Source organism: Thamnophis elegans, chromosome 8 (genome assembly GCF_009769535.1).
Source record: "Thamnophis elegans isolate rThaEle1 chromosome 8, rThaEle1.pri, whole genome shotgun sequence".
NCBI classification, from domain to species: domain Eukaryota; kingdom Metazoa; phylum Chordata; class Lepidosauria; order Squamata; family Colubridae; genus Thamnophis; species Thamnophis elegans.
The window spans coordinates 79609694-79632193 of NC_045548.1; the positions used below are offsets into that span (position 1 = coordinate 79609694).

At 45.2% G+C, this 22500-nt stretch overlaps 2 protein-coding genes across 2 annotated transcripts in view; one reads left to right on the forward strand and one right to left on the reverse strand.

The window, feature by feature from the left end:
- Positions 1-13131, reverse strand: part of SLC39A4 (solute carrier family 39 member 4) — a 23019-nt gene extending 9888 nt beyond the window's left edge. Inside the window, exons 1-4 of the mRNA XM_032223496.1 lie at positions 12905-13131; positions 4304-4588; positions 2637-2841; positions 543-991 (exon numbers count right to left, since the gene is read on the reverse strand). Of these exons, the coding sequence (XP_032079387.1) occupies positions 543-991; positions 2637-2841; positions 4304-4588; positions 12905-13105 (1140 nt within the window). The 5' untranslated portion in view covers positions 13106-13131. The remainder of the gene's footprint in view (positions 1-542; positions 992-2636; positions 2842-4303; positions 4589-12904) is intronic.
- Positions 13117-22500, forward strand: part of EFR3A (EFR3 homolog A) — a 95156-nt gene continuing 85772 nt past the window's right edge. The window contains exon 1 of the mRNA XM_032223495.1: positions 13117-13200. The gene's annotated coding sequence lies outside the window, so the exon portion shown is untranslated. The remainder of the gene's footprint in view (positions 13201-22500) is intronic.

Here is a 22500-nt window from a genome sequence, read left to right on the forward strand (position 1 = left end):
AGGAAGGAAGGAAGGAAGAAAGAAAGAAAGAAAGAAAGAAAGAAAGAAAGAAAGAAAGAAAGAAAGAAAGAAAGAAATGCCCATGAGTGACTGGCATTGGCTTGGGAATGCTAAAGGGCTCTGGACATTGACCCACTGCCCCTAATAGTGGGGTCCCAAGGGTTTTTTTCCCAAGAGGCAACTGGACTTTCTTGGTTTTTCTTTTGAAGATGTTTCACTTCCCATCCCAGAAGCTTCTTCAGCTCTGACTGGATGGTGGGGAAGGGAAGGATTTGTATTCCTTGCGGGCAGCTGGTCAGTTGCATCCTTTGAGAGGGTCTTTTGAGGCCACCTGGAGGCTTGTCGGTGTCCTCAGGGTCACCTGAGTGGTGCAAAGGGCTACGATATCATCCATCTCCAGTTTACAACACAGTCCTTCCACCAGTTCCAAGGACACTCCACACCCATTTGCCCTACTCAGGTGAGACCCTGAGGACACAGGTAAACCTCCAGGTGGGCTCACCTCTATGCCTATAGCGGGGTTAAAGGAGGACAAGTCTCACCGTGTCCCAGATGTTCTGGTGGACGTCATGTTGTTCCTGGACTTCTGCAGGACTTCGTTTTGAGCGCACCGGAGAACTTCTGTTTCCATGGGGCTCCATGTGGTGATGGGCTGTTTCGTTGCCATGGTGGTGGCCTGTTTCGTTGCCATGGTGGTGGCCTGTTTCGTTGCCATGGTGGTGGCCTGTTTCGTTGCCATGGTGGTGGTCCGAGTGATCGTCATGATCATGGCCACCATGTGTGGCATTTTTATGATCATGGTCATGGTCATCGTGTGTGTGTCCATCGTGTCCATGGTCGCTGTGGTCATGGCCATCGTGTGTGTGGTCATGGCCATCGTGGTCATGGCCATCGTGTGTGTGGTCATGGCCATCGTGGTCATGGCCATGGTCATGGCCGCCATCTTTTCTCCCAGGACCGACCTCCAACTGTACCATTAGTTTGGTCAACCCTGTTGTAAATCCAGAAAGGTCAGAGGTCATTGTACATCCTTCCCATCCTACTCACTTTGGGGTCCTCTAAATCTGTTGGCCACAAAGAAGCCCTCCAAAGTCTGAAGTAGCCTGACCCAAAGAATTATGGGAGTTGAGTTCATCTGGGGGGAACACAGTGCTAACCTCTTTATATGGGTTCCCTCCAAGATGGCCTACGAATCCCATCGAACTATAGTCTCTTATGAGCTTGACTTGTGTCTCCTAAACCTTTGGCCACATTGACTGGGAAGTGTTGAAGGCCAGAAGAACTCAAGGCCACCCTGTTTTGGAGACGTCTGTTTTAGCTCTTCCGCCATAGTCATGATGGAGAACAGGGGGTCCAACTTTGGCACCTTTAAGACCAGTGGACTTCAGCTCCTAACATGGCTGCCTGGGGAATTCTGGGAGTTGAAGTCTTAAACTTGCCAAGATTGGCACAGCTGATATAGATATCCCAGGCCTATTGTTATTTAAACCTCACTTCCATGGCTTTGTTGTCTCCCAGCTATCGATGGTGTCATGAAATAGTTAGACAAGTGAATAGAAGATTAGTAGACGATCATCTCTGTAGCTCAGGGTTGAACTGTGGAGTCCTTGGTGCTCTCTGAAGGGAGGAGGAGGAGGAGGAGGAGGAGGAGGAGGAGGAGGAGGAGGAGTACGACTATAGGTTCCTTGTTACTCTCTGAGCTTGGCAAAACGCCCTCTCAGTGAACCGGTAGTAAACTGGTGAGGAAGCCACTACTTGTCAAATCACAGTATTTTTGACAGTGATCGTGTGTATTTTGGATTCAAATTCATGTGTTTCTGTGTCTGTGTGTTCCAACATAACTCTGGAACGCCTGGGCCGCTGAAATGAAAAGGAATGAATTATATCTATAGTGTCAAATCACAGTATTTTTGACAGTGATCATGTGTATTTTGGATTCAAATTCATGTGTTTCTGTGTCTGTGTGTTCCAACATAACTCTGGAACGCCTGGGCTGCTGAAATGAAAAGGAATGAATTATATCTATAGTGTCAAATCACAGTATTTTTGACAGTGATCGTGTGTATTTTGGATTCAAATTCATGTGTTTCTGTGTCTGTGTGTTCCAACATAACTCTGGAACGCCTGGGCTGCTGAAATGAAAAGGAATGAATTATATCTATAGTGTCAAATCACAGTATTTTTGACAGTGATCGTGTGTATTTTGGATTCAAATTCATGTGTTTCTGTGTCTGTGTGTTCCAACATAACTCTGGAACGCCTGGGCTGCTGAAATGAAAAGGAATGAATTATATCTATAGTGTCAAATCACAGTATTTTTGACAGTGATCATGTGTATTTTGGATTCAAATGTGTGTGTGACTGTGTCTGTGTGTTCCAACATAACTCTGGAACGCCTGGGCCGCTGAAATGAAAAGGAATCAATTATATCTATAATGAATTACTTTGACTTCCCACTATCGATATAATTCATTCCTTTTCCTGTCTAATAAAGGATTAGGATAAATAAATACCCGGGCAATGCCGGGTTATCAGCTACTATAAAATAAAATAAGGAGAGACAAATCCTTGCCCATGCTTTCTCTCTATCTCTCTGGTTCCCACCTGGGTATAAAACCCACAGCTTGGAGACTTACCTGCCAGTGTGAGGTTGTGAGTCGCGTTGCTGTAGTGTTGGAAAATGTAGTCCAAAAAGTAGTGTTGGTGGGGCAGCGCACGGAAGCAGCCTCCTCGTAAGACGTGATAGGAGAGGAATGCCAACACCTGCCTGGCTGGTTTCGACGCCACGCGGGGGGTAACAGAGGCGCTGCGATTAAGGATCTCGTCCATTTCTGCACAGGGCTGAGGAACGGAGGAGAGCAGGGGAGAAATTTAGGCTGGCCTTCTCCCTTTCTCCGCCCAACCATGATTTCTTCCCAGCTACAGACGAAGAGGGACTAATAAATTCAATTAATTAACTAATGGTTGAAGGAGCTAGTTATGTCTAACTCTATCAAAGATATTGGAATGGAATGCAGAATAGAACAGAACAGAACAGAACAGAACAATAAAATAGAATAGAGAATAAGCATTAGAATAGAACAGAGAATAGAATTGAATGCAGAATAGAATAGAATAGAATAGAATAGAAAAATAGAATAGAAAAATAGAATAGAATAGAATGAATAGAATAGAATGAATAGAATAGAATAGAATGAATAGAATAGAATAGAATGCAGAATGGAATGGAATAGAATAGAATAGAAAAATAGAATAGAAAATAGAATAGAATAGAATGAATAGAATAGAATGAATAGAATAGAATGAATAGAATAGAATAGAATAGAATAGAATGCAGAATGGAATGGAATAGAATAGAATGAAGAATAGAACAGGAAGAACAGAACAGTAGAATAGAATAGAGAATAAGAATTAGAATACAACAGAGAATAGAATAGAATGCAGAATAGAAGAATAGAATAGAAATGCAGAATGAATAGAATAGAATAGAATAAAGAACAAGAATTAGAACAGAACAGAGAACAGAATAGAATGCAGAATAGAATAGAAAAGAGAAGAATAGAGGAATAGAATAGAAAAGGAATGCAGAATAGAATAGAATTGCAGAATAAAATAGAATAGAATAGAATGCAGAATGGAATGGAATAGAATAGAATAGAGAACAAGAATTAGAACAGAACAGAGAACAGAATAGAATGCAGAATAGAATAGAAAAGAGAAGAATAGAGGAATAGAATAGAAAAGGAATGCAGAATAGAATAGAATAGAATGCAGAATGGAATAGAATGGAATGGCATAGAATAGAATAGAATAGAGACTAGAATAGAATAGAATAGAATAGAATAGAATGCAGAATAGAATAGAAAAGAGAAGAATAGAGGAATAGAAAAGGAATGCAGAATAGAATAGAATAGAATAGAATGAAGAATGGAATAGAAATAGAATAGAATAGCAGAATAGAATAGGAGGCCCTCTGGAGGTTGGAAACAGGCCCCTTTCTGGACTTCTCAAACTTCCTAGAGACACATTTTTCGCGCACCCAGAGCCTCCACTTACCTGGCATCGAAAACAGGCCGCGCGGAGACTCCTGGGCAGGGTGGGGTGGGGTCAGCCAGTCCTCGCAACTACCAGTTCAGCGAACCAGATTAAAATTAACATCCGGTTCACTCAAACTGGTCCGAACTGACTGAATCCCACCCCTGGTTGCATCTCAAGCAGCCTCCCAACGCCGACACCTCTATGGCGACATCTCTCACTTGGGACCCTCCCCACGCCAGCTACGGCCCCTCCGCTGCCCCCTTACCTCCTCTTTCTTGATGGACTTGGCGTTCTTCTGGATGAGAAGCATTTGCCGGGCAACTTTCTCCCGGTTGGGTCCGGCCAAAGGGCTCCCGTTGAAGAACTTGTTTTGGAAATCGTGGACCTCAGCCACCCACCGTTTCTTGGCCATGGCCTCGCAGGCATCCGCGGGGTCAGAGAAGTAGAAGACCAGCCCTGCCGAGAAGGTCAGCAGCTCCGCGGACGTCAGGTTGACCTCTCCGGAGGCGGTCTTCCCTACCAGTTCGAAGACGTTGGCCGACGAGAGGCACTGCAGAAGAGAAGAAGGTTCATCTTCATCTCGGCCCACAAGGGGGCCGCATGGTTGAACACCTCTGGAAGATGTGGATTACAGGTGGTCCTCGACTTACGACCACCGTTGAGGCCAAAATTTGTGTGCCTAAGGGAGACGTGAAGTGGGCCTTTGCCCCCATTTTAAGACCTTTCTTGACACACGGTTGTTAAGCGAATCACTGCAGTGGTTAGGCCAGACACCCAGTTGTTAAGTGAACCTGGCTTCCCCATGGGCTTTGCGTGTCAGGAGGTCGCAAAAGGGGATCACGTGATCCCAGCAACCGTTGTAAATATGAGCCAGTTGCCAGGAATTCTGATCAGGTGGCCACGGGGAATGCTGTGCGTGAAAAAAACGGCCCTAAGCCCCTTTGGTCAGGGCGGTTTGGTCGCTAAACAAACTGTTGTAAGCCAAGGACTACCTGTATTGTGGAGAGCCCCTTACAAGAATGGACCCCCGAGGAGAACCAACTGGCAGTTTCTCCCCCTGGACCAATTCAACTCCCAGAATTCCCCAGCCAGCAAAATAAATAAGTAAATAAATAAGTAAACAATCAAATAAATAATAAAGCCAACAGAAGATGGACAATGAGGGAGGAAGGGGATGAAGACAAATTAAGGCACAGGGACATCAGGTTGAGGCACGAAGTCCAATTGAATACAGAATACAGCTGGAAGGGACCTTGGAGATCTTCTAGTCCAGCCCCCTGTTCATGCAGGAGATCCTGCCCAGATCATTCCAGACAGATGCCCATCCAGTCTCTTCTTAAAAACCTCCAGTGATGGGAGCACCCACAACTTCTGGTGGGAAGCTGTTCCACTGGCTAATTGTCCTCCCTGTCAGGAAGCTTCTCCTTAATTCCAGGTTGCTCCTCTCCTTGATTGGCTTCCACCCGTTGCTTCATGTCCTCTCATCAAGTGATTTGGAGCAGTGTTTCTCAACCTTGGCGACTTTAAGTCCTGTGGACTTCAACTCCCAGAATCCCCCAGCCAGCATAGCTGGCTGGGGAATTCTGGGAGTTGAAGTCCACAGGACTTAAAGTCGCCAAGGTTGAGAAACACTGATTTGGAGAACAGGTTGACCCCCCCCCTCCCCTCTTCTTTGGGGCAGCCCCTCAAATATTGGGTGACTGCTACCATGTCACCCCCCCCACCCCAGTCCTTCTTTCTCATGGTTTCCCCATCCGGCTGGGAAAAGTGAAAGAGCGAAAGGAAGAAAATGTACATTTTTGATTAGTGATGATGCCGGATAGAGAATTGGACTTGGATCGGGAGCAAGTGTTGTGGAGAAAAGACAAGACAAGAAACAACGGATGGAAACTAATCAAGGAGAGAAGCAAACCTGGAATTAAAGAGAAACTTCCTGGCAGGGAGGACAATTAACCAGTGGAACTGCTTGCCAACAGAAGTTGTGGGTGATCCATCGCTGGAGGTTTTTAAGAAGAGATTGGACAACCACTTGTCTGAAATGGTATGGGGCCTCCCGCCTGAGGCTCCATACCACTAGGGGGTGGGACTAGAAGACCTCCCAGGTCCCTTCCAAATCTATTCTGATTGACTTATTTCTGAGGCTCCATACCACTAGGGAGGTGGGGACTAGAAAGACCTCCCAGGTCCCTTCCAAATCTATTCTGATTGATTAAACTATTGTCTGAAATGGTATGGGGTCTCTTGCCTGAGCAGGGGGTCGGACTAGAAGACCTCCAAGGCCCCTTCTAGCTCTATTCCGATTCTGAATACTAGCAGGAGAATGAACACAAGGGAGAATGGCAAGAAATCCAGTTAACGTTGCTCAAAAACAGAGGAAGAGAATCAATATCCCGTGAAGGGTTAATACCATTTGATAAATGCCTTGATAAGGCCACGCTCGGAATACAGCATTCAGTTTTGGTCGCCACAATGTAGAAAAGATGTGGAGACTCTGGAAAGAGTGCAGAGAAGAGCAAGAAAGATGATTAGGGGACTAGAGACTAAAACATATGAAGAACGGTTGCAGGAACTGGGTATGTCTAGTCTGATGAAAAGAAGGACCAGGGGAGACATGATAGCAGCCTTCCAATATCTCAGGGGTTGCCCCAAAGAAGAGGGAGTCAAACTATTCTCCAAGGCACCTGAGGGTAGAACAAGAAGCAATGGGTGGAAACTAATCAAGGAGAGAAGCAACTTAGAACTCAGGAGGAATTTCCTGACAGAACAATTAATCAATGGAACAGAAGTTGCCTCCAGAAGTTGTGAATGCCCCAACACTGGAAGTCTTTCAGAAGATGTTAGATAACCATTTGTCTGAAGTGATGTAGGCTTCCCTGCCCAGGCAGGGGGTTGGACTAGAAGACCTCCAAGGTCCCTTCCAGCTCTGCTATTCTATTCTATTCTGTGTCATTCTATGCCATCCCCTCTTCTCTTCTAAAATCTCAGCAACTTTCAGAGGGTGGACTTTGCCTCCCAGAATCCCCCAGTCCAGCAAATAATTTTGGGAGCCAAAGTCCTGCCAAGTTGCAAAGCTTGAGAAAGGTTGAGTTGAACAATGGGGCCCTTGGATCTAATCCCAAGAGCAATTAAGTTCTCCGGATTCCTTTGGTGAGTTTGAAGTGCTTACACAGAGTTTGTGCAAATAACACACAACTCTCTCTGCCTGGAAAACACACTTGCTTTGGTTGGTTTCCTGTAAACGGGGGGGGGGGGGTGGTCTACGTGATCAGGTTGGCAGGGTGAGGGTGAGGGCACTTAAGAGAAACTGCCATGGTTACAGAGAAGGCAAACACTCTCAAACCCTTCTTCAGGCTGCCAGGTGGGTCTCCTGCCCCCCCTTCTCCCTCCTCTTTCCTTCTCCTGAGTCCCCCAAAGTAACGTAGACGACCATTCACGCTGGTGGCCATGGGAGCACAAGTCCTCGACATAAGGACCCAAAAGAGGGCCTGGTATTTCTGTTTATTTGTTTCCCCATGGAATTTTAATTGACGCCTGCCTGGTAGCAAAGGACGCTGTTCCCAAGGGAGGCAGCTGTTCAGTGAGATTTGGTCCTGTTTTACAGCCCCCCCCCTTCTTTTTGGGCCAGGATGGTTCAGTGAATCACTGCAGTTGTTAACGTGAGTCGTGCGGTCCTTAAACGAATCCAGCTTGCCTCATTGGCTTGGCTTGGAAGGAGATGCCTGGGAAGGTTACGAGGGGCAATCACATCACCCAAGACACTGCAGCCGCCTGAAGTTTCATATCATTTCATATCATTTCATTTCATTTCATTAGTTGACTTGACTTGACTTGACTTGACTTGACTTGACTTGACTTGACTTGACTTGACTTGACTTGACTTGACTTGACTTGACTTGACTTGACTTGACTTCACTTCACTTCACTTCACTTCACTTCACTTCACTTCACTATTTATTTTATTTTTTATTTTATTTTATTAATTTAATTTAGTTTTATTATTTTAGCTTTATTATTTTAATTTTATTATTTTCTTTTATTCATTTATTTTTTTATTTTTTTACTTCACTTTACTATTTATTTTATTATTTTAATTTTATTATTTTAATTCATTTATTTTAATTTTGTTATTTTAATTTTATTATTTTAATTTACTCATTTCATTTATTTTATTTTATTTTTATTTATTTTATTTCATTTTTATTTATTTTATTTTATTTTATTATTTTAATTCATTCATTTTGTTATTTATTTTGTTATTTATTTTGTTATTTATTTTATTTTATTATTTTGTTTTATTTTATTATTCTATTCTATTATTTTATATCTGTCTGTCTGTCTATCTATCTATCTATCTATCTATTTATTTATTCAGTATTTTATAAAACAATAAACTGTCATAAGTACATGCCAGTTGCCAAGGAAAGGCTCGAATTTTCACCCCATCGTCACGGGAAGGCTGCAACGGTCAGAGGTGTCGGAAAAACAGCCGTAAGTCACTTTTTCAGTGCCGTTGTAACTTTGCCCGGTCCTTATACAGAGGGTTCTTTGGTGGAGGACTACCTCTTAGAGCCACCTGGCTAGAACCTGGAAGAGCTGAGTTCTAATCCTGCCTTAGGCACGAATCCTGGCTGAGTTTGGACCGGTGTTTCACGCTTAGTGCCAGGAAGAAGGAATAGCAGGGCAAAGAAACCACTTTGCATGTTGTGAGGAAACCGCGCCGGGACTTGCCCAGACAGCTGCCCAGAATCAAGGCTGACTGGAAGGTTGCAGATGAAGAACGGTTGCAGGATTTGGGTTTGGCTAGTCTAGAGAAGGGCCAGGAGAGGGGAAAGGAGGAGAGGGAAGGGAAGTAAATTCATGAGAAGGAAAGAGGGTAAAGGGAAAAAGAAAAGGAAGAAAATAGAATGGATGAAGGGAAGGGAAAGGGAAGGGAAGGAGAAAAAGAAAGAAAGGAAAGGAGAAAAAGAGAGAGAAGGGGAAGGGAATATGGAAGGGAATGGGAGGAGAGGAAGCGAAGAAGAAAATAGATGAAAAAAAGGAAGGGGGAAAAGGAAAAAAAGAAAAGAAAGAAGAGAAACAGATGAAGAGAAAGGGAAGGAAAATAAAAGGGGAATAGCAGGGAAGGACATATGGGAGGGGAGGAAGGGAAGGGAGTAAATGAATAAAAAGGGAAGGGCGGAAAGGGAAAAAAAAGAAAAGGAAGAAAATAAAATAAATGGATGAACGAGGGGAGGAAAGGAAAAGAAAAGAAAGGGAAGAATAAAAGGAAAGGGAAGAGAAAAAGCAAAGGAAAGAAAAAGGAAAGATAGAGAAAATAAAGGAAAGGAAAGAAGAGGGAAAGAAGAGAGAGAAAGGAACGAGAAAGAGTAAGGAAAGGAGAAAAAGAGGGGAAGAAAAGGAAAAAGAAAGGGAAGGAGAGGAGAAATGAATGGATGCAGAAGGGAAGGGAGGCAAGATAGTTTCTCCCTCCCTCCCTCCCTCTCTCTCATTCCCCCTTTCCCTCCTCCCAACTGGAACATTTTCCTATCTTGGGCAAAAACGTGTCGAACCCGTCTGGGCAAGGATCTCTGACTGAGCCACCCTCTCTCTCTCGGGCACCGGCTTCCTGGGAAGACAGGGAAGCTCCCAGCCTTTTTCCCGAGGCTTCTCTCTCGCTCCTCTCATCTTTCCAGTTTTCCCAGGCAGCCTGGGAACTCTTCCTTACGGCAGGCTTCCTTCCCAACCTTCCCACTTCAAGATGGGTGGACTTGGACTCTCAGAATCCCCAGAATCCACTCAACCTTTTTTAAAAAAAATATTTTTATTAAACAGTTCCCCTTCCCATTTTTTAACAAAAAAAGCAACATTCCCACATCGGCAAGCCTCCATTATACTCTTTGTGTCTGTAGATAGATAGATAGATAGATAGATAGATGATAGATTGATTGATAGATAGATAGATGATAGATAGATAGATAGATAGATAGATAGATAGATAGATAGATAGATAGATAGATAGATAGATAGATGTAGATAGATAGATAGATGATAGATAGATAGATAGATAGATAGATAGATAGATAGATAGATAGATAGAGATAGATAGATAGATAGATAGAGATAGATAGATAGATAGATAGATAGATAGATAGATTAGATAGATAGATGATAGATAGATAGATGATAGATAGATGATATAGATAGATAGATAGATAGATAGATAGATGATAGATAGATAGATAGATAGATAGATGATAGATTGATAGATAGATAGATGATAGATAGATAGATAGATAGATAGATAGATAGATAGATGATAGATTGATAGATAGATAGATGATAGATTGATAGATAGATAGATAGATAGATAGATAGATAGATAGATAGATGATAGATAGATAGATAGATAGATAGATAGATAGATAGATAGATGATAGATAGATAGATAGATAGATAGATGATAGATTGATAGATAGATAGATGATAGATTGATTGATAGATAGATAGATAGATAGATGATAGATAGATAGATAGATAGATAGATAGATGATAGATTGATAGATAGATAGATAGATAGATAGATAGATAGATAGATAGATAGATATAGGTAGATAGATAGATAGATAGATAGATAGATAGATAGATAGATAGATAGATAGATAGATATAGGTAGATAGGTAAATAGATAGATAGATAGATAGATATATAGATATAGATATAGATATAGATATAGATATAGATATAGATATAGATATAGATATAGATATAGATATAGATATAGATATAGATATAGATATAGATATCTCTTTCAATGTGCTAATTTCTATGCAATGCATCTTATATCTATTTGTGTACATATATTCCTCTTATAACTATTATTCTGTACTATTTTATATACAATATATCTTAATTCCCCCCCCCCCCGGGTTTGGTTACAGGGAAAAAAAAAACCATAATTACTTTTATTTCTACCTGGAAACCACTTCTGGACTTTATGCTTAAGGTGGAGGGAAAAAATGAAAGTTTGATTTTGGGGTTTACCCATGAGGTTTATAGCCGAGGTGGCGCAGTGGTTAGGGTGCAGCACTGCAGGCCACTTCAGCTGACTGTTATCTGCAGTTCAGCGGTTCTAATCTGGCTCAAGGTTGACTCAGCCTTCCATCCTTCCAAGGTGGGTGAAATGAGGACCCAGACTGTAGGGGCGATATGCTGACTCTGTAAACCGCTTAGAGAGGGCTGAAAGCCCCATGAAGTGGTATATAAGTCTAACTGCTATTGCTATTGCTATTATTATTATAAAAATGGCTGGTGTATACGTATGCGTTATATATCTATACCTATCTGTTCCTACACCTATACCTATACCTATATCTACCTACCTACCTATCTATGCATAATATATGTAAAAGTAAAAATTTGAGGTTTGATGCAATTATCTTATTCGACTGCACCAAAGGGAGTCGGAATTCAAAGCTATTTCTTTCTTTTTTTCTCTATTCTTTTCCCCACTTTTCCCTCCTTATTTTTCCTACTTTTTTCCTTTGTATTTTTGTATTTTATATTATAAATATAAACGAGAGAGAGAGAGGGAGGGAGGGAGGGAGGGAGGGAGGGAGGGAGGGAGAGAGAGAGAGAGAGAGAGAGAGAGAGAGAGAGAGAGAGACCAAGACCCTCCCTCCCCAGGCTGCCCCCTCTTGATTTCAACCCCCAACCCATTTCTTTCATCTAAGTGAAACTTCCTCCTGTGGTCTGCCTGCTAACCCCACAGCCCCCACCCTGCCTTATCCGGTCTCAGTTTTTCCGACTAACTCATTTCCAAAAAGCCCCAAAAACGTTCAAAAGCAGAAGCTTCTGTGCGTTGCAGCTTCCTCCATCTCGGTGCTTCTGCCTGTGAAGTCAATTTAGTAACCCCGGATAAGGGTGAACAGAGTCCCCCAAGCTTGGGGCTGTCGCAGATTAAGAGAACGCTCATTCTATATGTATATATATATGGTCTTTCATAAGCAGGAATTTCCTGGTGGTGAGAACAATTAACCAGGGGAACAGCTTGCCACCAGAAGTTGTAAATGCTCCAACACTGGAAGTTTTTAAGAAGAGGTTGGACAACCATTTGTCTGGAATGATATAAGGTTTTCCACAGGGGGTTGGACTAGAAGACCTCCAAGGTCCCTTCCAGCTCTTGTTATTCTGTTAAGAATGATTGCAGAAATTGGGTATGTCTAGTTTAATGAAAATCAGGACTAGGGGTGACCTGATAGCAGCCTTCCACTATTTGAAAGAGTAGGGGGGGGGGGGGTCAACCTATTTCCCAAAGCATCAGAAGGCGAGACAAGAAACAACAGATGGAAACTAATCAAGGAGAGAAGCAACTTAAGGGAGAAACATCCTGAATGTGAGAACAACGAACCAGTGGAACAGAAGTTGCCACCAGAAGTTGTGGGTGCTCCAATACTGGAGGTTTTCAAGAAGAAATCGGACAGTGGTTCGTCTGAAGTGATATAGGGTTTTCCTGCCCGAAGAGGGGGTTGGACTAGAAGACCTCCCAGGTCCCTTTCCGACTCTGTCATTCTGTATTCTTTTGGAACGGCCAAGCAGATGGAGCGGTCTGAAGACAGGTTGCCCAGGGCAGTGGCTCGCCTGGGCTCGCCTGGGCTGGAGAAGCGAAGAAATTGGGGGTGAGGGGCTCTCGGGGTCAGGAAAGCCATGCCAAAGTCCCCCTCCCCGCTTCTCTTCTCCTTCGCCCTCTCTCTCCCCCTCCTGCAGCTGCTGCCGAGGCTGCGGTCAGCCTTCCTGCCTGGCGCCCCAGCCCTTTGCACCCACGCTGGAGTTTGACCCAGGGTTTTCCAGCTGCCAGGGCGACCCCGCCCGCCTGCTACCCCCACTCTACCTTTTCACACGGCACCGCGGAGCACTGCACCCGGGACCTTGCGATATTTAACAGGGCATCCACGGAGCGACGGGGCAGAACGCCCTCGCGGCTGCCCGACAGGAGAGTCCAGAGTTCCTGCAGCGCTGGTTCCTGGGGGGGTCCTGGCACGGCAGCCCCCAGCAGGCAGTGGAGCATCAGGCTCCCGAGGATGAGGCGCATGGCTGGGCAGGAAGGCTCGGTTTGCTGCCAGAGGTGTTCTCCTTCGCCCAGGGAAGTTTGGAGCAGGTGCCCGAGCGCTGAAGTCTGCGGCTCAGGTGATTGGCTCAGGATGGGATTGCCCCAGGTTAACCATTCCACAAAACCTGTCTGGCTCCGCAGGTTCCCCAGCCCAGATTGGAGGGCAGGTCTTGGCCAGGGGGGGAGCAGGCGAGGTGGGGCCAGGAGGGCCAGGAGCAAGGAGGCTGGGCAGCCGGGCCAGCCAGCCGGGAGGAAGGGAAGGCGCCCGGGCGCTTGCCTAACCCTGTGAGCTCATCCCGTGGGGAGGGGAGGGGGGGCAAGGGGTGCCGGGCTCTTAACCTAACCCCGCTTGCTGTGGGCGGGCAGGGAAATCCCTTGGCAAGTCGGGCTGAGTCACCCCTGCGCTTTTGGGGAGGGGGGCTTTAGAAGAACTGTTGGGTCATTCAAAGGATTGGGGTCCCAGCAAAATTCGGGGGTCAGTTGTGGGTGAGAAGCAGCTGGGAGGACTGGCCTCACCCTGGCTTCCAACTTTGGAAGTTTTGAAGAAGAGATTGGGGAGCCATTGAAGTGAAAAGGTCTAGGGCTTCCTGCCTGAGCAGGGGGTAGGACTAGAAGACCTCCAAGGTCCCTTCCAACCCTGTTATTCTATGATTCTGTAAGGGTCTCCTCTTTTTAGGAGGGGGCTGGACTAGAAGACCTCCAAGGTCCCTTCCAACTCTGTCATTCTATGATTCTGTCTCCTGCTTTTAGGAGGGGGTTGGACTAGAAGACCTCTAAGGTCCTTTCCAACCCTGTTATTCTATGATTCTGTAAGGGTCTCCTCCTTTTAGGAGGGGGCTGGACTAGAAGACCTCCAAGGTCCCTTCCAGCCCTGTTACTCTATGATTCTGTAAGGGTCTCCTCCTTTTAGGAGGGGGCTGGACTAGAAGACCTCTAAGGTCCCTTCCAGCCCTGTTATTCTATGATTCTGTAAGGGTCTCCTCCTTTTAGGAGGGGGCTGGGCTAGAAGACCTCCAAGGTCCCTTCCAGCCCTGTTACTCTATGATTCTGTAAGGGTCTCCTCCTTTTAGGAGGGGGCTGGACTAGAAGACCTCCAAGGTCCCTTCCAACTCTGTCATTCTATGATTCTGTCTCCTGCTTTTAGGAGGGGGTTGGACTAGAAGACCTCTAAGGTCCTTTCCAACCCTGTTATTCTATGATTCTGTAAGGGTCTCCTCCTTTTAGGAGGGGGCTGGACTAGAAGACCTCCAAGGTCCCTTCCAGCCCTGTTACTCTATGATTCTGTAAGGGTCTCCTCCTTTTAGGAGGGGGCTGGACTAGAAGACCTCTAAGGTCCCTTCCAGCCCTGTTATTCTATGATTCTGTAAGGGTCTCCTCCTTTTAGGAGGGGGCTGGGCTAGAAGACCTCTAAGGTCCCTTCCAGACCTGTTACTCTATGATTCTGTAAGGGTCTCCTCCATTTAGGAGGGGGCTGGACTAGAAGACCTCCAAGGTCCCTTCCAAACCTGTCATTCTATGATTCTGTAAGGGTCTCCTCCTTTTAGGGGGGGGCTGGACTAGAAGACCTCCAAGGTCCCTTCCAACTCTGTCATTCTATGATTCTGTAAGGGTCTCCTGCTTTTAGAAGAGGGTTGGACTAGAAGACCTCTGAGGTCCCTTCCAGCCCTGTCATTCTATGATTCTGTAAGGGTCTCCTGCTTTTAGAAGAGGGTTGGACTAGAAGACCTCTAAGGTCCCTTCCAACCCTGTTATACTATGATTCTGTAAGGGTCTCCTCTTTTTAGGAGGGGGCTGGACTAGAAGACCTCTAAGGTCCCTTCAAACCCTGTCATTCTATGATCCTGTCTCCTGCTTTTAGGAGGGGGATGGACTAGAAGACCTCTAAGGTCCCTTCCAGCCCTGTCATTCTATGATTCTGTAAGGGTCTCCTCCATTTAGGAGGGGGCTGGACTAGAAGACCTCCGAGGTCCCTTCCAGCCCTGTCATTCTGTTATTCAGTTGTTGCTGATCCTCCCCTCCTCTTGAGTTGAGGGGCAGAGAAGGCATAGCCTCTGCCCATGTTTGAAGAGCCCTTGTCCTTCCCACCACGGGCATCTTGGAGAGACGGAGGAGGATGTTTTGATGCTCAGAAGAGGAGACCCGGATTTGGAGACATATTCACCCAAAATGTGGGGGTGGCCAGCCAACCGGATGGCGAAAGTCCTATAGCAGTGTTTCTCAACCTTGGCCACTTGAAGATGTCCGGACTTCAACTCCCAGAATCCCCCAGCCAGCATTCGCTGGCTGGGGGATTCTGGGAGTTGAAGTCCGGACATCTTCAAGTGGCCAAGGTTGAGAAACACAGTCCTATAGAGACACTGAGGCAGGATTGGCTTTTCGTTTGCAAAAGAGCCGGCCAGGAAAAGTGGTGTGGAAGGGGCTGGTGAAAGCAGCCTTGTGTGACACAACAGACCCTCTCCGTGTCCCATGCACACGCACGCACCCACACACACACAGAAATGGGGGCGGAGGGGCGGGGGGGGGGGGGCTGCAGACCCAGCCAAGAACATTTGGCACAGTCGAAAGCTTGCAAGATCCGGGTTCAAGGGGAATTTGGCAAGAGTCGGTTTCTTTGTTCCTGCTCTGCAGCCCGCCCTCACCTTACGGCCACCACGGAGCCCAACGCTTTCGGTTGCTAAGCGAGACATTTGTTAACGGAGTTTTGCCCCGTTTTACGACTTTTCTTGCCCCGGTTGTTAAGTGAATCACCGCAATGATGAAGTTGATAGCACAGTTGTTCAGCAAATCCGGCTCCCCCGTTTGATTTTGCTGGACTGATGGTCACAAAAGGGGATCATGTCACACACAAACACACACACAGAGGGACACTGCAACAACCGTCGTAAATAGGAGGGTCCAAATTTTAATCAGGGGACCACCGGGATGCTGTGACGGTTGTAAGGGCGAAAAACGGTCGTAAGTCGTTTTATTTTCCACTTGTAACTTCAAATGGTCATTAAATGAATGGTTGTAAGTTGAGGATTGCCTATAATTCTCTTTTTCCCCAACCCTTTTTTAAATGCAGCAGGAAATCTAGATGTGATGCCCTAAACGCCGTCTAATTTAAGAGCCGAGGTGGCGCAGTGGTTAGAGTGCAGTACTGCAGGCCGCTTCAGCTGACTGCTATCTGCAGTTCGGCGGTTCAAATCTCACCGGCTCAGGGTTGACTCAGCCTTCCATCCTTCCGAGGTGGGTGAAATGAGGACCCGGATTGTTGTTGGGGGCGATATGCTGACTCTGTAAACCGCTTAGAGAGGGCTGAAAGCCCTAGGAAGCGGTATATAAGTCTGCTATTGCTATTGCTATCTATCTATCATCTATCTATCATCTATCTATCTATCTATCTATCTATCTATCTATCTATCTATCTATCTATCTATCTATCTATCTATCTATCTATCTATCTATCTTCTATATCTATCTTATCTATTATCTATCCATCCAAGGCTCAGGGTTGACTCAGCCTTCCATCCTTCCGAGGTGTGTAAAATGAGGACCCGGATTGTTGTTGGGGGCGATATGCTGACTCTGTAAACCTCTTAGCGAGGGCTGAAAGCCCTATGAAGCGGTATATAAGTCTAACTGCTATTGCTATTGCTAATGGATGGTGCAATGGCCGTAAGTGTGAAAAACGGTCATAAGCCCGAACCCAGAGCAGGATGGAGCCCATTAACAGAATAACAGAGTGGGAAGGGGCCTTGGAGTCACATCTAGTCCAACCCCCTTGCCCAAGCAGGAGACCCTACCCCATTTCTCACAAATGGTATTAAATGACTTGCGTGATGCGTTGACGAGTGGGGTGGGGGCTATTATATTATTTTATTGATTTATTATTTCATTGTTTTCTTTTATTTTTATATATATATATATATATATATATATATATATATATATATATATATATATATATATATATATATATAATGTTTTTATATCCCTGTAAGTCGCCTTGAGTCGCCATGTGTGAATAGACAGCAATATAAATTTTCTAAGAATAGGAATAATGAGGAGGAGGGGGGGAGGAGGAGGAAGAGGAGGAAAAGGATGATGAAGAAGGAGGAGGAGGAGGAGGAGGAGGAGGAGGAGGATGAAGAAGTAGTAGTAGTAGTAGTAGTAGTAGAAGAAGAAGAAGAAGAAGAGGAGGAGGAGGAAGAGAGGAGGAGGAGAAGGAGAAGAAGAAGAAGTCCCTTTGTTCAGTGCCATCGTGACTTCAAACGGTTGTTAAATGAGGACTGAAGCTTTGATGCCCCACCAGACCCATCCCTGACTTGGGGGAGGATGTCGTCAGAACCAGCCATTGGGTGGATTTCCCCCCCCCCTGGGCTTCCCCAGAGGGAGAGGGAGAGGGAGAGGGAGGGTTTGACTCAGCCGGTGGTGGCTGCTTTCCGTTTCAACCACAGGATGACACAAGATTTTCTTTGGGCCCCTGGGTGTGAAACTGGATCCCTGGTGAATCACCCGCATACCTTTCTTGGCAGTGGGGGATGGGGTGGAGGAGGGGGCAGGCTGGTGGGCTCTGGAGTCCATAGACAGGCGGTCCTCGACTTATAAACCATTCATTTAGTGGCCGAAGCTACAATGGCACTCTGGGAAAAACCCCACTAATCACCCGTCCTCGCACTTATGACCCTTGTAGTGGTCCCCGGGCACACACGATCAAGATTCGGGGGCTTGGCGACCCGTGTTTACGACGGTCACGAGATCCTCGGTGACCTTCCCCCGATGGCTCCCAAAAGCAAAGTCAATGGGGGAGGGGCCGGAATCGGATTCACTTAACGACTAAACGCTCACTTAACAAGCAAAGGGGTTTGCTTAACCACAACCATGTGATCCACTTAACAAACCATGGCAAACTCGGGTGTGAGTGACTCACTTAACAATTGCCTCGTTTAGTGATGGAAACTCTGGCCTGAATTGCGGTCATAAGTGGAGGACGAGCAGGAGAACTTGGGGAATCCAAACACCGGTTTGTGCTTGGCTTAAGGAAGACAAGCCATGTTCATTGGTTGATGCATGAGATCCTGAGTGGCTGGATTTTAATTGGCTGTCTGTGACTTTCCAATTTTGGAACCTACTCTGTGGGTGTGGCCTCCTTTGTGGGAGTGGCTTGCTGGCCATGTTCTCTCTCTCTCTCTCTCTCTCTCTCTCTCTCTCTCTTTCCTTCCTTTTGTCTCTCTGTCCCTTTTTTCTTTTTTTCTTTCATCTCTCTCTCCCTCTTTTTCTTTCTTTTTTCTTTTTTTCTTTCTTTCTTTCTTTCTTCCTTTCTTTCTCTTTCTCTCTCTCTCTGTGTGTGTGTTTGTGTAGCAGTGGTGGGTTTCAAAAAATCTTGGAACCTCTTCTGTAGGTGTGGCCTGCTTTCCGGGTCCACTGGTGGAACCTCTTCTAACCGGTTCGGTAGATTTGACGAACCGGCTCTACCGAACTGGTACGAACTGGTAGGAACCCACCTCTGAGCAGGGGGTTGGACTAGAAGACCTCTAAGGTCCCTTCCAGCTCTGGTCTGATTGATTGAATGGTTGATTGATTGATTGAGCTTGCCAAGAATAAAGTCAGCCTTTCCCTTCCTGGAAATTGGACTAAAATCCCATCGTCCCCAGCCCAAACAGCATCCTTCGGTGCTCTCTCTCTCTCAGCAAGTACTGGCTGGGCTTTGGGAAATCTGTTTTTTAAAAGTAGGATCCTTTATTCTCTGGTGTGTGTGTGTGTGTGTGTGTGTGTGTGTAAAAAAAAAAGTAGAATTCATATGATGCCGCCCCCACATTCCAGATTCTGCACGAAATGGCCCAAGAAAGCCATTCGAATCCACTCTAGTTTTCGTCAAGAGTTTGTTGCACAAAAGTCAAATCCAGAAAGCACACACAGAGAACTGATTCAGCTGGATTCATTAACTTCGTTACATACATAATAACAGATGAATAAATGTACAATACCACTAGTAGATTCTTCCAACGTGGTAGAAGTTACAAGCGGAACTCGAGCAGGAGAGAACAGTTTCATTTCCCAGTTCAGAGCAGACAGAGTAGTTTCAGTTTCAATTCTCAGCCCAGACTCGGATCTGTTTAAGCTCCCATTGGCTGACTTAGTTGCTGTGCCTGTTCATTGGCTGACCTCGTTACCATGTCTCTCCCAGTCATGAGTATTCTAACAGTTTTGTAACTTATTTTTGTTCCTTGAATCCAGGTAGTCCTCGACTTACGGCCATTCATTTAGTGACCGAAGTTACAACAGCACGGAAGAAAGCGACTTATGATTCAGTTTTCACACTTACGACCGTTGCGGCATCCCCGCGGTCACTTGATCCAAATTCAGACGCTTGGCAAGGGACTCACACTTATGACAGTCGCAGTGTCTCAGAGGTCACGTGATCCCCTTTTGCAAGCCTCTGACAAGCAAAGTCGATGAGGAAGCTGGATTCACTTAACAACCGTCTGATTAACTTGTGACTGACACCGGAAGCGATTCACTTAACGACGACGACGGGGAACGGTCACTAAACGAACGGCTGTAAGTTGAGGACTGCCTGCATTGGAGATTTTCGGAAGCTCTCCTGCCTTATACCCTCCCTGGAGGCATCTCTAGGCTGGGAACTGTCGTTTTTCCAATAAAACAACCGTTTAATAGCAAATGTATTTGCATTTATTATCCTATTTGCTTTTGTGAAGCGCAGGACACCCTGACCTGTCACCGGGTGAATTATTCCGCTTGAAAACAGATGCCCTGATAATATTTCTTGGGCAGCACCTCCAAGGGTTTTGGCCTCCAAGGGTTTAAAAATAATTGCAAATTTTCTCCGATGACCTGGTGGAATCCAAACTTTTCTCTCCTCCCTGAGTGAAAAATATATATATATATAGCCTTGGAAACTTGAGGTGTGATTGTCCCAGACACAAAGATTAAGTCTCCCACTTGGAGTTCACCTGGTTTTTATGGTGTTACTTTATTCAGCAACCACCGACAACAAATAATGGTGTTAGTTTATACAGCAACAACAAATAAGAGAATTGATTCAGCTCGGCTGTTTAATAATTCCGCCCCACCCTGAAAATAATGATCCTTTAGAGAAACGGCTCCTGCCCAACCAGAATCCAGAAAGTGGGGAGGTGTGGCTGTTCTCACTTGCAGGTAAGTAGAAAGTCGATCTCCTTGGAAGAGGAATTAATAGCTAGGCTTTAGAGAGTGGAAGGACAGGTAATCCTTGATATATAACTAGAACAGAAGGACAGAATGTCATTCTGCAGAGTTGGAAGGGACCTTGGAGATCTTCTAGTCCAACCCCCTGCTCAAATAGGAGGCCCTATAACATTTTGGATAGATGGCTGTCCAATCTCTTCTTTAAAAACTCCACCGATGGAGCTCCCACAACTTCTGGAGGCAAATTGTTCCACTGGTTAATTGTTCTAACTGTCGGGAAATTCCTCCTCAGTTCTAAGTTGCTTCTCTCCTTGATTAGTTTCCACCCATTGCTTCTTGTCCTGCCTTCAGGTGCTTTGGAGAATAGGTGGACCATCTTTGTGGAAGCCCCTCAAACACTGGAAGATCACTATCACGTTTTCCCTAGTTCTTTTCTTTCGAACTTCTACAGAATATAACAAGAGTTGGAAGGGATCTTGGAGGTCTTCTAGTCCAGCCCGCAACTCCAGCAGGAAACCCTATACCATGTCCTATCACAGAGGTATTCCATGCACGGCCACTTTACAACTGTAGACTTCAACTTCCATAGCTGGCTGGGGAATTCTGGTAGTTGAAGTCCACAAGTCTTATAATGGCCAAGCATGAACACTCCTGGGATAGAACATAATTAAACAAGCATAGTTTAAGGTAAGGCTTTAAACTTAAAAGGCCTTGGTAAGGCCACACTTGGAATACGGCATCCAGTTTTGGTCCCCATGATGTAAAGAAGATGTTGAGACTCTTGAAAGAGAGCAGAAAAGAGCAACAGAGGATTGGGGGATTGGAAGCTAAAAGATATAGCAATAGTAGCAATAGCAGTTAGACTTATATACCGCTTCATAGGGCTTTCAGCCCTCTCTAAGCGGTTTACAGAGTCAGCAACTTGCCCCCAACAATCCGGGTCCTCATTTCACCCACCTCGGAAGGATGGAAGGCTGAGTCAACCTTGAGCCGGTGAGATTTGAACTGCCGAACTGCAGATAGCAGTCAGCTGAAGTAGCCTGCAGTGCTGCATTTAACCACTGCACCACCTTGGCTCTTATGAAGAATGGTTGCAGGAACTGGGTATGTCTACTTTAATGAAAAGAAGGACTAGGGGAGACATGATAGCAGTCTTCCGATATCTCTTATCCTGATAAGTGTCTCCTCCTTCCTGATATGGGAATAAAAAGATGAATATAGCCACCATAAAGATGAATGACCTTTGCGGATAGATGATCCATTGGTTGCAAACCAAGTTATCACCGTCAGGTCGTTGAACTCGGACTATATAAAAAGTCTGAAGTCCCCACCCACCCACCCACCTTTTTTCCATTCCATCAAAGATCCTCTCGAGAACTTTCCCGGACTCTCCTCCTCCCTCCATAGCGTGACCGGCAACGATGAAGTCCCTTTTTTATGTTGCTTGGTGTGATTGTGAAATCCACCCGCTGCTAAAATGCAGCTTTTTCTAATCCTCCTAGTAATTGTTGGGTGAGGCTTCACTGACTTGGCATTGGTTGCTGCATAGGGAGGTTTTCTTTTTTAATCCCAGAGCGAAGGAAATCTTTCTTATAATCCCCAGATCTAGTAAATCTCTGAGCGATTTGCAGTTGGATTCTTGATTTCTGTTTGGCCAGAACGACAGAAATCTCTTCTCTCCAGCCAAAGTTTTATTTCTTTATGTGTTACTATATGAACCAGAAATTCAGAAGAAAATAGTAGGAAAGATTTGGAAGAAAAAAGGAAGGGGAAAATGTAGAAAAGAAGAGAAAAAGAAAAAGAAATAATCCCAGAGCGAAGGAAATCTTTCTTATAATCCCCAGATCTAGTAAATCTCTGAGCGATTTGCAGTTGGATTCTTGATTTCTGTTTGGCCACAAGGAAGGAGTCTCTTCTTCTCTACCTAAATTACAGAGCCGAATTTTTAAAAAAAGCCTGAAGAAATGCTCAGGTTATTTTCTTATTTGTAATAAGACAGGTAGTCCTCCATTTACGATCGTAATCGAGCCCACAATGTCTCCTTCCAAGCCAGACAGTTGTTAAATGAGTTTTGCCCCATTCTATGACCTTTCTCGCCACAGTTATTAAGTGAATCGCTTCAGTTGTTAAGTGAACAACATGGTTGTTAAGTGAATCCGTCTTGCCCCATTGACGTTGCTCGTCAGAAGATCGCAAAAGGGGATCAC